This window comes from Odontesthes bonariensis, chromosome 20 (genome assembly GCF_027942865.1).
Source record: "Odontesthes bonariensis isolate fOdoBon6 chromosome 20, fOdoBon6.hap1, whole genome shotgun sequence".
In the NCBI taxonomy this organism is placed as follows: Eukaryota; Metazoa; Chordata; class Actinopteri; order Atheriniformes; family Atherinopsidae; genus Odontesthes; species Odontesthes bonariensis.
The window spans coordinates 10,741,316-10,754,594 of record NC_134525.1 but is presented as its reverse complement, the minus strand read 5'-3'; the positions used below and the strand labels follow the sequence as shown (position 1 = coordinate 10,754,594).

General features: G+C 43.8%; 1 protein-coding gene across 3 annotated transcripts in view; it reads right to left on the bottom strand.

The window, feature by feature from the left end:
* Positions 1-13,279, bottom strand: part of dnajc13 (DnaJ heat shock protein family (Hsp40) member C13) — a 33,706-nt gene that overhangs the window by 6,580 nt on the left and 13,847 nt on the right. For 2 of the 3 annotated variants that reach the window (XM_075451911.1, XM_075451913.1), the window contains exons 11-44: positions 12,631-12,710; positions 12,364-12,533; positions 12,244-12,276; positions 11,514-11,613; positions 11,318-11,425; positions 11,037-11,192; positions 10,894-10,950; positions 10,301-10,422; positions 10,140-10,215; positions 9,856-9,951; positions 9,608-9,748; positions 8,865-8,882; positions 7,349-7,431; positions 6,956-7,109; positions 6,712-6,815; positions 6,462-6,621; positions 6,305-6,367; positions 6,132-6,233; positions 5,948-6,052; positions 5,278-5,480; positions 5,041-5,125; positions 4,800-4,954; positions 4,584-4,629; positions 4,317-4,471; positions 4,028-4,229; positions 3,820-3,935; positions 3,610-3,688; positions 2,568-2,703; positions 2,290-2,474; positions 2,133-2,207; positions 1,937-2,056; positions 537-932; positions 329-442; positions 123-239 (exon numbers count right to left, since the gene is read on the bottom strand). In XM_075451911.1, coding sequence (XP_075308026.1) covers positions 123-239; positions 329-442; positions 537-932; positions 1,937-2,056; positions 2,133-2,207; positions 2,290-2,474; positions 2,568-2,703; positions 3,610-3,688; positions 3,820-3,935; positions 4,028-4,229; positions 4,317-4,471; positions 4,584-4,629; positions 4,800-4,954; positions 5,041-5,125; positions 5,278-5,480; positions 5,948-6,052; positions 6,132-6,233; positions 6,305-6,367; positions 6,462-6,621; positions 6,712-6,815; positions 6,956-7,109; positions 7,349-7,431; positions 8,865-8,882; positions 9,608-9,748; positions 9,856-9,951; positions 10,140-10,215; positions 10,301-10,422; positions 10,894-10,950; positions 11,037-11,192; positions 11,318-11,425; positions 11,514-11,613; positions 12,244-12,276; positions 12,364-12,533; positions 12,631-12,710 — 4,112 coding nt within the window. The remainder of the gene's footprint in view (positions 1-122; positions 240-328; positions 443-536; positions 933-1,936; positions 2,057-2,132; positions 2,208-2,289; positions 2,475-2,567; positions 2,704-3,609; positions 3,689-3,819; positions 3,936-4,027; positions 4,230-4,316; positions 4,472-4,583; positions 4,630-4,799; positions 4,955-5,040; positions 5,126-5,277; positions 5,481-5,947; positions 6,053-6,131; positions 6,234-6,304; positions 6,368-6,461; positions 6,622-6,711; positions 6,816-6,955; positions 7,110-7,348; positions 7,432-8,864; positions 8,883-9,607; positions 9,749-9,855; positions 9,952-10,139; positions 10,216-10,300; positions 10,423-10,893; positions 10,951-11,036; positions 11,193-11,317; positions 11,426-11,513; positions 11,614-12,243; positions 12,277-12,363; positions 12,534-12,630; positions 12,711-13,279) is intronic. The other variant, XM_075451912.1, reaches the window with a different exon arrangement.

The window sequence follows — 13,279 nt, the reverse complement described above, 5'->3', positions numbered from 1 at the left end:
CCACTGTTTAAGGGTCTTTTTAAAGATGAGGTTTAAGAATGGAGATTCGTGTTATCTGCCTGGAAACCTCTGCCTCTGTAACGCCAAACAACAACACGACTAAGCGGAGCTGGAACACTCACCTCCAGCGGGAAAGAAGGTTGCTCGTTGTACACCCGGACAAATATTTCCCCCACGATGAGCTCTTTGCTGTGATCACTGAACAGAAACTCTGCACCGAAGCTCTTGTCATTTTCTCCCTGTTGAAAGAAACAACGCGGCTACGTGAGTAATCGCGCATGCACGTCACTCCGTCACCTAAATCTGAACGGCTGCGAGTCTTGCTGACCCTCTTGATGTTTCCCTCCTGTTGACCCTCCAGGAACTCCAACAGCTCGGCTCGTGTTCCGTTGTTCCAGATCAGGTAGGGATTCTCAGAGTTACTATTCAGCAGCTTCAAAACCTGAAAGCAGCACAAGGAGAATCTAATTATATCCTCTGATGATCCGTGACATGCAGCACGAACCCAACTCTGCTCGACCCCCCGTTCGACTGACCTCAGCAGGAGATCCTGTCCCCAGCTTCTTTGAGATGTACGGTGTGAGCATGGATGCTAAGCTCTTACGGATGGTGGGGTTCTCTGGAGGGGTTCCCTCTATGCCGTTGGTCTCTGAAACAGGGTTGTTGCCATCCGGGGAGTGTGGCGTCTGAGCGTAGCCTCCCAGACGACTGAGTGCCACCAGGCTGAGCTTGGCCAAGCTGTTGGCAACCTCCTGCTGGTTTGTGTCCTGGTTAGCCTGCACTCCACTCTCCTCCAGGGTGTAGTCGTAGTTGAAGAGGTGGACCAGAAGGTGCCAGAGCACACCAGCGTGATACAGATGGGTTTGCAGGAAGAAATCCACCGCGAAGGAGCTGACGCACTGAACTGCCAGTGCAGCAGTCTTTGGGAGACCCTGAGAGGAGGCAAGGTGGAGAAAGAATGGATCACTGTTGGGCAACACAATTCCTATGAAACACTTCCATTTAAGCTCGTCTTTCTCATTATAACACATTAATAAAACTAATTATTTGAAAACTGATTCTCTTCAGCACCTAAACAGCTGGATTCCATCTGTATTTCCTGATCATTTGGTGAGCAGCGGGTGGCTCTTAAAGGGGCCAAAATCACTGATCTAAAACTATTAGAGGCAGAAGAAAAAGATGGCTAGCAGTTATTTGTTAAGCAATTAACACTGATGTAAGATAACAGCCTCTGATGACAGCAAGCATTAACAGACAAGTCATCAGTCAGTGGGGTTACATGGCACTGAAAGGATCGGATTATTGGCTAAATTACAGATTAATAAAACTGCATGTAGACACCTTAATCTGACAAGAAATTGGATCGGATTAAGACCCCGAGATAACTCGGTTGAAAGTAAAAGTAAACCTGCTTGTAGACAGTGAATTAGACTTTGCGTTCTGCGCATGCTCGAGATTTTTTCCCGGGATCGTGACCCCGAAGTCAAAGGAGACGATATTACTGTTGTTGTCGCCGTCTGAAAGAAACAAACAACGCGATGGAGAATGCTCCGTTGTGCATCTCGTTTGTGCAACAAGCAGCTCATCACAGACCAAATGTAGAGGGACGTAGCTTCATCTTGCTCTGCGTTCTCCATCTTTCTCCAATACCTGAGTTTGTGTTTGTTGTTGTTGGTGTTGAAGAGGTCAACAGGAAGTGGCTCTATTAGCAATAGTTGGAATGGGTACAGCGCCACCTATCATACCGGGGTATGACACGCTTTGTGCCTCTGATCCGATTCGTTCAGCGCCATATATCCAAGGAGAATTACCCTTGCTCAACTCATTCTTATTGTAATTTAGACAATAATCTGATCCTTTCAGAGCCATGTGACCCCAATGAGTGTGAAAATGTCAATGGGACACGTTCATATCTGATCAGAACACAGATCCAAACCTTTCCGTAGAACAAGATGTGACAGAGGTCCCGGATGATGTTGGGCAGTTCAATGATCTTCTCCCTGCATTCTTCAAACTGTGCTGCCACACTGTAGCACCTACAGATGTGCCCGCACACCTGTGGGTGGAGTAAGAGTTGAAGAAATCTTTGCAAATACCAAAAAACAAACAAAAGCATGTTCTGATCATTCTACCTGTACAGCCATGTCATCAAGCTTGCTGGATGCCGTTAACACAGCAACACAACGAGAGAGAGCCTCCAATAATATCTGAAGAAACAGAACAGACTCGGTTACCCACAGTTAGTATTCCCAGATGCTGATATTTAAGGGCTCAATGCGTCGTAAATACCTCGATGCCGTTCTCACGGCGCAGTTCCTCTGCGTTAAGAGCCGAGCAGTTCACCGTGTGGAAGGCCAGGTCAGTAGCAGCCGGGAGGAGAGGCGATGTTTTAGAGAAAAGCTGCTCGTCCTCGGTCTCCATCGTGATGGTTTTGATGAGCATGGGGTAACCGGCATATTTGTAAGGTTCCAGTTCTGTGGAGGAACATAACAATTAGCAATGATTAGCAACAAAAAGCCCACATCACATCTTCACTTTCACTGTAACAATCTTTTCAACCTACACACCTTGTTTGTGTCGGTTGAACAGTATGCTCTGGGCTTTGAGGATGAGGATAATGTTTTCTGGGTCGGGGCCGTCCACTATTCGGGCAGACTTTGTGCAGAGGAACTCGTAGGCTTTGTTAACTCTCTCAAACATGTCCTGAAATACAAAACAAGTTGCTAAAATCATTCTAAATAGTTATTGTTAGGGCTGGGCGAGTTAACTCGTTATTATCGGATTAACGCATGTTTTATTTTATTTATTTTTAATTAAAAAAAAAAATTTGGGGGGGCCTTTTGTGCCTTTAATGGATAGGAAAGATCAGAGAGACAGGAAGCAGAGAGACGGGGAACAACACACAGCACAGGGCCGTCCGATGCAGGACTCGAACCGGGGCCAGCTTCAGCGAGGACCATAGCTTCTTGTACATGGGGCGCCTGCTCAACCCACTACGCCACAAACCACCCGTTTTATTATTTATTTTATTATTGTAAAAGTCTGCTGCTCACAGGCTTTAATTTTGTAAAGGTCTGTTGCTCACAGGCTTTTATTTTGTAAAAGTCTGTTGCTGTCTGCTGTGGAACAGGAAAAGAAAGTAATCGGCGGATCCACCAAACATGGGAGAAGGGTACGGAACTTTTACTCGGCCATTTTCATTTTAAAGTTCTTCCAGACGGCAGAGTCGTCATCTGTAAACACTGCCAAGTTGAATCGTCTTCTCAGCGTAGTAGTTCCAGTCTAAAATATCACTTAAAGGCAAAACACACAACTGATAGCAGCAAGTCATTCAAGGAAACAGACAGTGGAGTGAGGCTTCTACATAAAAACTAGATCAAAATGCTGATGTTAAAAGTGTGTTTGCACAACAAATGTTATGGCACTTTCATTCATATGGCAGCACATTTAAAATAAAACTAAATGCTAAAAGCTATACACTACTTTTGAATTCATTTTTGGATTTTGCGTACAAATGCGATAAATCGTGATTAATCAGATTAAATATTTTAATCGTTGCCCAGCCCTAGTTATTATTATGCATATTGCAGTGATGGTGACCACACGCACCCTTCCCTCTGGGTTTTTGTCAGGATGGTACTTCTGTGCCAGTCTGAAGTAGGCTTTCCTAATTTTACTTTCCTCATGCCTAAAGACAAAAAAAAAAAAGACAACTTTCAATGACAGTAAGGGACATAATGCCACAGGAAATCAACTCAATGTGTTGTGTACCATCTATGATCATTTTAAAAGCAGAACGTGTTTTTTTTTTTTACTCACTGGCCCTGTCCTTTAGGCAGGTTGAGGACTTCATACGCATCATCCACAGACATCGAAGGAGGCTTCTTCTCCACCTCTCTTTTCCAAGCTTCAAGAGTGTCTTTCAGTAGCTTCACCTGCAGGAGTAATCAGAGTAGTGCCTCATGAACCCTTTGGTAGAAAACAGAAGCAGGACACTAAAAAAAAAGTAAGGTGAGAAAACACATACAGCATCCCTAATGGGCCAGTTGGGGAAGCGAATGGTGTCGCACAGATGTCTGAGGTAGTAGATGTTGCAGAAGAGCTCGTTGTCCAGCTGAGGGAAGCTGATTACAGGAATGGGGCAGTACTGGTAAAGGGCTCGTGTGTTGCTCTGCAGCCTGGGGCTGAAGTCTGCAACATGAGCTGCTATCTTCTCTATCATCAGCCGCCTGAAACAGAGAGTTCAAAGACATTCACATAAACCAGACAGCCATCTAAATAAGAAGGAGCCAGGCAAGACAGAGGCCTCTTCACACCTCATCTCACTGCTCCATATGGCCTCTGGTGTGTCAAATTCCCCAAGGAATATCTCAGAGAAGCGCTCGGCCTCGTAGTTTTCCAGATAGCACACCATGGCCTCAGGCAACACTGGTCCCAGAACACTACGCTGCACGATGTCCTGCCCCTTGGACTGTGGACACAAGCACGACAGATCATTTTCAGAAGAACGCCGACTTCATTCATTGGAATTAATCTGTTTTTATTAAAAGGTAAAAGATTTCACATCCAAAAGTTATTTTCACCTCTTCTGATTTGAAGGCTTGTTTCAAATGAGTGTACTTCAGGAACCTAAAGAAAAGAAGGAAATGTCAGATATCGCGGCACACACAACACTGACCTTTCATTTCTTATATTTCTTTTAACATGGAACTAATAAGCAATCTTTTCTTTCATTTGTGTAGAACATAGAAGTAGATGAATGTGTTAGACAGCGTGTATGGTCCATGACATGCTTTTACCTTGCAACAGGAAGAACGTTGGAGCCTGTGTACATCATGATGAAGAAGAAGACTCCTGTTAAATAGAGGCGTTGCAGGTTGGGGTTGTCCTGCATCACTAGGTACATAAGATTAGCAACCTTTTCCACCAGGATGGGGTCAAACGTCAACAGCAGCTGGAGTGGACAATGGGAAACCACAGAATGTCACTTCATATTATCACTCCATCTACTCGAGTAGGACTTATATAGCACAACTTTACCTGGACAATGTGTGGGAGACAGGCATTGTCGCTGATCATCCTCTTGATCTTAGGTAAAGGACGGATAATGGCGTTATCTGGGTCCCTAGATACAAAGTAAATTAAGAGCGTTATCATAATTATTGTTCACCGATTTGTCCTTCCAAACAAACCTTAAAACGACCCGACAGGTTCATGAAATTATTACTGTAAAAAACACAAGATGGGAAAACAAAACACACAACCAGTAGTCCCCACCGGCTTGGGTAGTACGAGCACATGGTGATTAGCATGTTGAGGATCAGCGTTGCCAGATCAGACTCGTTCATCACTGCCTGTCCGGAGGCCAGGAGGCACCACTTCAGTTGGGGAATGGCCTGTAGGGGGCGCCAACCATCCATCCCCTGTGCCCAGCAGCGTGTCTTTGCTGTGAGGACACCTGTGCTCCAAAACTCCTGCATCTGGACAAAGATGCAACAGAAAAATGGTAAAGTAAAGCATTCCTGTTGGAAAGGATGAATCTCAAAAACCAGGCCAAAATCCCCGAAAGTGGGCAAAAATGACCTGTTAGCAGGATGAATCCCCAAAACTGGGCCAAAATGATCTGTTAGCAGGATGAATCCCCAAAACTGGGCCAAAATGACCTGTCAGCAGGATGAATCCCCAAAACTGGGCCAAAATGACCTGTTAGCAGGATGAATCCCCAAAACTGGGCCAAAATGACCTGTTAGCAGGATGAATCCCAGTTAAAACTGGGCAAAAATGACCTGTTAGCAGGATGAATCCCCAAAACTGGGCCAAAATGACCTGTTAGCAGGATGAATCCCCAAAACTGGGCCAAAATGACCCGTTAGCAGGATGAATCCCAGTTAAACACTGGGCCAAAATGACCTGTTAGCATCCCAAAAACTGGGCCAAAATGACCTACCTCCTCAAAACTAAAAGGCCCTCTTCGTTCCTTGTCTGCATTACCAAAGTACCACTCCTTCTCACTTTCTCTCTTCATGTCCGGTGATGCCTCCAGCACGTTGCTCTGTGGAAACGGAGAACAAAGATTTTCACATATGGGATGAGCCGAGTGGAGAATTCTACTTTCTGGCCACAGTTCATACCTGAAGTGGCACAGTCGCTCTGCTGGTGTGCAGGTGGGCTATGGTGAGCAGGTCCACCAAGATGCGGACTCCATTTGAATCCATCACGTCTTTCACATTTTTCTGCAAAAATGAACAAGTTAGGCCCCTCTCTTTATCATTCATTTAGGCATCTATTTTTTTTAACAATTTACCTTGTTGAGAATGAGCTTGTTGAGAAAGAGGATGAGTCTGTCCCTTTCCAGCTTGTCTGTACACTGTAACCAAAAGGTATGTGATGTAGATTTGAGCCTTTATTGATAGACATAAAAGCGCCGTAAACGCTTGCAGGTACAGTTTGGCTGCACATACCCGGTCCAGCATGCCCACGATGTATTTTGTGTCTGCGAAGGGGCCGATCTCCTCGAAGCACTTGCCGTAGACTATCGCAAGCGCCTGCAGGCACAGGCACTTCATCATGACTTTGGGTGTAAGCAAAAAGCGGTGGTAGAGCTCGTTGAAGAACTCGTATCTACAAGCACACAGAAGCAGGGTGATCAATCGTGTTTTTATGGAACCGTTGCTGAAAAGTAATATTTTTGTAGCCGGGTTGGAACCTTACGATCTCTTGATGCCACTCGATTCTTCATTTTCATCCTCCTCCAGCAGCAGACGCAGGTAATAATCCCCGATCTTTATCTCGTCTGAAAGGCACTCGTATTTCACCTGCAAACATTTATTTGTATTAGCGTTAAACTGGCATCCTTCTGTGGGTTTTAGAACGGCATCTGCTTTTGCGTTGCACTCCACAGTTTACATGCAATTTGACTGTAATTCCACCGATTTTTACGATGAGTGCAGCGAACCTCGAACTCCTGGTGGTTCCAGGAGATGACCGTGGCATTGCCGAGTTCGCGGTCCACACCGAAAGCGCGCATCTCCCCCTCCAGAGCGTCCCGCAGCTCCTCTCTGGTTTTAAGGTTCCAGATGAGGTTGGAGCGCGCGTGGTCGAGCTGGAATCTTTAAAAAGTAGGACAGGAAAGCAGAATGGAAAGCTGAAAATTGATGGTTTGTATCGTCGCAGGAGCAGAAGCCATGAATGTTTCACATCAACTAAGACAGACAGTGAAGTAAGCCTTAAGCTTGAGTCTTACTGACCAGACACTGAGATCTTTAACTATCAGACTAACTTTTTGTTCTATAAATATGAAATGTCTGCATCACAAGACAACTTTGGGGTGAATGTAACTATTTCTTACCTATAATAGAAAAGCTCCCAGTTTGATTCGATCTTTATTCTTTGCCTTCTCTTTCTCAGGATGACAGGCTTTAAGTTTGGATTCTGAAATCAAACGACAAAGCAAACCCCCTTTTTGTTTATTATCAGTCATTTTTCACATCATTACATTTTTATCCCTTTTCAGCTTAAAGAGAGCTCTGACGTTAAAGGGATAGTTCGCCTCTTTTGACATGAAGCTGTATGACATCCCATACTAGCAATATCAATTATGAACATTTTCTTACCCCCTGCTGCGTCCTGTGAGCCGAGTTCAATACATTTACATCGATTGTACAGGTCTGACTTTTTCCTGGAGAACGATTTTGTGATGCAAATGTATTACTCTTTTGAACGCATATTGTTTTGAGAAGCAAAACGCTTTATTTTTTAAACCCCAGCCAACTAGCCGAACTACCTTCGTCAACACCAAAACTCAGCTGGAACTCGGCTCACAGGACGCAGTAGAGGGTAAGAAAATGTTCATAAATAATATTGCTAGTATGGGATGTCATACAGCTTCCTGTCAAAAGAGGCGAACTATCCCTTTAAGATGGTGATGACACGAGTAGGACACCAGACATGGACAAACTGATGGCTTTGCTGGAGAAAACTAAGCTAAACAGTCTGAGAGAAGAGTAAAAAAAAAAAAAGAATAAAAAATAAGGGACACACACCTAAAAGCACATAAAAAACACATAAAACCAGATGGGAGGACCAAAAGTGAGTGTTTTCTGTAATAGTAGCTGGGTCATTTTACTTCATAGGAGTTTTTTTAAGGCTCATTTAAAATAATAAGCACAGCTGAATGGTGGTTAGCAAATGTGACCTCACAGCTGTTCAAATCTCAAGCTGCGTTTTCATTGTGCACATGTAAGGTTCCCTCTTTGTAATTTGGCTTCTTCCCATGATGCAAAAATCAGCGATTCTAAAATAACTGCTGAGGTGAATGCGAGTGGCTTTGTGGTAGCCCTGTGATAAGACTTCCAACCCGTCCAGGGTGCACCCTGCTCATCACCCAGCTCCAACCCCCTTACAACTACGAATAGCATGTAGCAGGTTTGGAAAATGAAAGAATGAAAATAAGAAGCACAGGATTTATTTGTCTAGCAACTACTTCTGTTCCCAAAGAACACTCCTGGTTGTTACACAACAGACGTAGCAGTAGTTTTACATTTTGTGGTGTAATAAAACAATACAGAAAAATTCCCACGTCATTTTAAAGTTATGGTACCTCTGCTCTGCTGAGGTTTATCTGCTTATCGTGATCGTATTCCTGTCAACATGATTATTTATTGACTTTCAAACACTTTAAACCGTATTTGAAAGTTAATAATATCCAGTTCCGATTTATCTTTGCATCTATTTTGCAGATGCTGTTAAGTGATAGTCTGGCTGAATGAAAAAAATAAATGACAAAAGACACCCGAGACTGTGACACGAGGATGAAAAATTGATTGTTACATGGTAGAAAAATCCCATCAGTTAGTCTTACTTACCAGGTTATTTCTGTCCTGCTGCATTGTTTGACAGCAGAGAATCAGACAAGACAAGGGAAGGGTGGGGTAGAGACACAGAGAGATTATTGTTCCTCAGATCAAACAGAGATGAATCACAACAAGGGTCACAGGTCACTGACTGTGAATGTAAAAGAGACTGATAACCATCACAGATATGTTTAGAATTAAAAAGCGGTTGGATTATCTAATGTTTACCAAAAACAAACAAATCAGCTTATGATGAAGACAAATGGGAGGATATGATTAGGCGATGCTGAAAGCAGGTCATTTGAAGTGTTTAGCAAATTGAAAAGTGTAGCTGGAGTAACAGGAGAAGCCCACGCTGATCAAGTCAGGAAGGAATAGTTTTGTTAGAAAGTAGAATTTAGGGGAATCAAATTGAAGAGACCGCCCTGAGAACTACTCGTTCAGATGATGCCACGCGTGTTTCGGCTGAATTTCAAAGCATCCAAACAGAGTTTTCAAAGGGGAAGAAACGGAGACGACTGACTTTCACATCATTTTAATTCCAATTCTGCACCTCAACAAAGCGCAGATATGACTGGTGCAGTCAATCCCAGGTCAGGCAGCGCTACAACTGACTGCTTTCCATGCAAAATAACACCAGCAAGAGAAAAGCGTTGGGCTGTGCACGCTGCAGTTGGGCAGATAAGAGTCAGCAGCAGTAGCTTAACATTAAAGTTATCAAACGAGTCCCCGTACATAAGAAAATAAATCCTCACCTCTTTCTGGGCAATGCCCATCTTATCCCTCCAGTGCATCAGCACTACATCAGCTTTGTCCTTGGCAAACTTCTCCACTTCTTTGGCTGCTTTGCCTGCAATCCGCTGCCACTCAGGCACCTTGTTGCGGTTTAGCTGGTCCTGCAGGAAAGCAGGGACGAAAACGAAGGATAAGAAATGACAAAAGTTCTCCCCCGAGTCTGTTCTATTCTGCAGAAAATGTAAAATTGTGATGTTTGCCCAGATACCGTGGCGATTTTCAAGTTGTCACGTATGTGCATTCTGTCCACGTCTTTCTCTGGAACGGCGTCAGGACTGTCTAAGTAAGCCAACAAGCCTGTTGGCTGCAAGCACAGACAGGAACGAGGCTAATTAAATTGGGAAGAGACTTAAACAAGGTAAGTTCCCTGCCAGGAGAAAGCATGGGCATGAATCCTGAAGTTCCCGTGTCACCATCTTTATACTAAGAGCTCCTGGCAGGACAGTTGGACAGGGACCAAATGCATGTTTAAAAGCCTGGACTCAGCCTCACCAGGATCCTCTTCAGGAGGTTCATAGCCACGGGGTTCTCGGCGGTCCACAGTCCCACCAGGTGACGACTCAGTTGCCTGGAAGAACAAACATCAGACATAAGCAGCAGAAGTTTGTCATGTTAAATGCAAGTACAAAAACAAGGTATTCATTAAGCAGGACCTGTTGGTAAGCATCCGCTGGTCTGCACTGATGATGAATAGAGATGTGTGCAGATGCCTCGGCAGAGCTCCTTCACTCAAGGCCAGCTCTTGCATCTTGGTGGCGATTTCTTTGTCCCCCTCCTAAATTTAAACAAAGTTGGATTGAATATCACCATAGTTAGGCAAGGCAAGTTTATTTGTACGGCACAATTCAACAACAAGGCGATTCAAAGTGCTTTACAGAGACATTAAAACAGTAGAAATAAAAAGCATGATTTAAATTTTAAACAAAAAATAAAGAAAGAAGAACAATAGATAAAATCAGTAGTTAAAATGTGATTAAGTTTTGAAACTCAAGCTTCAGATTTGGAGCTTTATTCAAATGCAGCTGAAAATAAGTGTGTCTTCAGCCTGGACTTAAATACACTGAGTGTTTCAGCTGATCTGAGGCTTTCTGGGAGTTTGTTCCAGACATGTGGAGCATAGAAGCTGAATGCAGCTCCTCCATGTCTGGTTCTGACTCTGGGAACTGATAGAAGACAAGCTGAAAGAGACGATCCAGTTAGTGTGAGACTGCTGATCTGTAGCTCTGCAGGCAGAGAAACAACTTACCTCAATAATAGCTTTCATCACCAGGCCAGCTCCCTTCACTATGGCCATCGAGGGATGCTGGAGACGAGGACAAAAAGGTTCAAAATGCATACCCCTGCTGTACAAACCCATCATGCTAAACCTGTTCAACAAACCTCTCCCACCTGAAACAGTTTAAATAATGTTCGACCGTTGGAGGCAACCATCTCCAGCAGCATGTCAAACTGCTGCCCCTCAGTGGTTTCACTATAGGGGGCGCAAAGGGCAAACGTTAAGAAGTCCAACAAGGAGCTGATGACCAAAGCTCCCGTTCCATGGTCCTAGGAAAACAAGGACACCAGGAGAAACAAGATTAAAAACTGGACTTTTTTTTTAATAAATCACAGAGATATTATGTTTCCTGACATGCTTAAAACCAGGCTAAAAAAAGCTTTCAGTCCCGTACCACGTTGGTAATGAACTTTTCAAGAAGGTTTTCCAGAAACTTCTTGGAGGACAGAAGCGAGGCCTTGTTCAGCTGCTCTTGCCGCAGGTCATAATCATCGTGCATCGGCTGGAAACAAAAGACAGACTCTCAGCCGAGTTTACACACACATGCCGCCGCGGGTCTGCATGCATCTCATTACCGAGGCGATACTTACACACATCAGGGCACAGAGCATGTCTATAGCAGCATGGGTCACACCATTGTTGTTCCTTTTTAAAGCTTTTACCGTCTTCACTCCCAACTTTTCCCTGAACCTGGAACACACAAACAGCCATGAAGTTGTAAATACACACAGAAAAATAACCTAGCTTTGAGAAAACTAAAAAATAAACAAAACACTAAATCAAAAGGAGGTCTGGGGTTGGATAGACAAAAAATTCATTGCTTCAAAAGTGGCTTGCTGTTGTTTTGCTAATCAACCGTCACAGTATGCTTTAATGGGAGGAACACCAAGCTACACTAGCAATGAATCTTTTCAGGAAAACCAATTGTGGCTCATTTGATTTTACATAGAACAAGAAATACACAGTAAATACAGTTCCTCTCATACATCTCAGTGACCCTGAAAGACAGCCAGGAGCCTGAATAAGACAGATAAACAGAGACGAAAAGAACAGACTGACTAGAGGAAATAATGGAAGATACAAAAACAAGAGGATAAAATTCCAATAGTAGAGAGCCATAATAAATTTAGTCTGAGCGCTCAACTGAGGAAAAGTTAAGCGACATAACCTCCCCTCTCTTTAAGCCTGAGATGAAAGTAGAGGAAAGATAAGAGAAGAGAGGGCTGATAGACAGCTATGGAAGGACTCAGGAAAGATCAAGAAGGATTCGAAATACAGGCAGACAAAGGAGCAGACTGAGATGTATGGATTCATATTTACGCTGCATCTGTGAGTCCAGACCCTTGACCAGACCTTGGAATGACAGAGCATGCCTGTTACAAGCAGCTCAGCAAGAAACAAAAGCAGGTGGGTTGAGTGACATATGTGCTGCAGTCTTACTTAGGCAGCTGGGTGAAAGCCTGGAAGCCGGCCTTGGAGGCCACCAAGCGTCGAATGGCCTGAAAATGGCTTTCCAGCTCGGCGTTAAGAGCCGGCAGCTCGGCCTCCTGGGATAAAAGAGCCAGGATGGCGTTGTTGATGAGCTTCTCTTTGTTCTCGGAGAAAAGGCCCTGAAGAAAAAAAACAAAAACAACACAGTGAGAATGTAGTACAGATCTGCTCAGACAGATGGACACACAAATTTCCCCAGAAAGCGAACACACTCACGTCTTGAGTCACTGCGTGCAGCACCCCGCTGTAGGATATGTTCGCGTTGAATCTGAACACTGCATCTCCAAAGTTTCCATCTATGCAAAGCAGGGAGGGGAAAAAAGAAACAATTTAACAAGAAAAAGCGGACCACTTGTTTACACAGTCTTCATACTGTACAGTTGGGCAGGAAGGAAGAGTAAAAGATGGCTAAAATGAGGGTAATAGTCCACATTAAGGGAGATACTGAGTGCATTTCAGTTCGTAACAATGTAACAACATGTAACAACCTGTACTAACCTGTACTAACATGTAATAACATGTAATAACAAGGTTCCCGTGCACATGGCACACTTTTATGTTGCAAAAAGACTTAATAGGTTAAAGTATTCGTGCTTCTGATCGTGTGTGTGCAGACTGTAATTTCCCACCATCACCAGATATGTAGTGACAAAGAATGTTCAGAATGTTTTTAATCGTATCGGGCCAACAGATCACAAATAAATATTTGTGTTGAGCCAACTCCAAACAAGATTTTCAGCCCAATTTTCATGTTCTCGTCCCAAGCAAAATGTGCAAGTTAAAAGGAGGGATTTGTGAGTCAAATATCTAACATGCTAGATATCTGGGAGGAGTTGATGAGAGATGTCAGTGGGCAGGTAAAGCC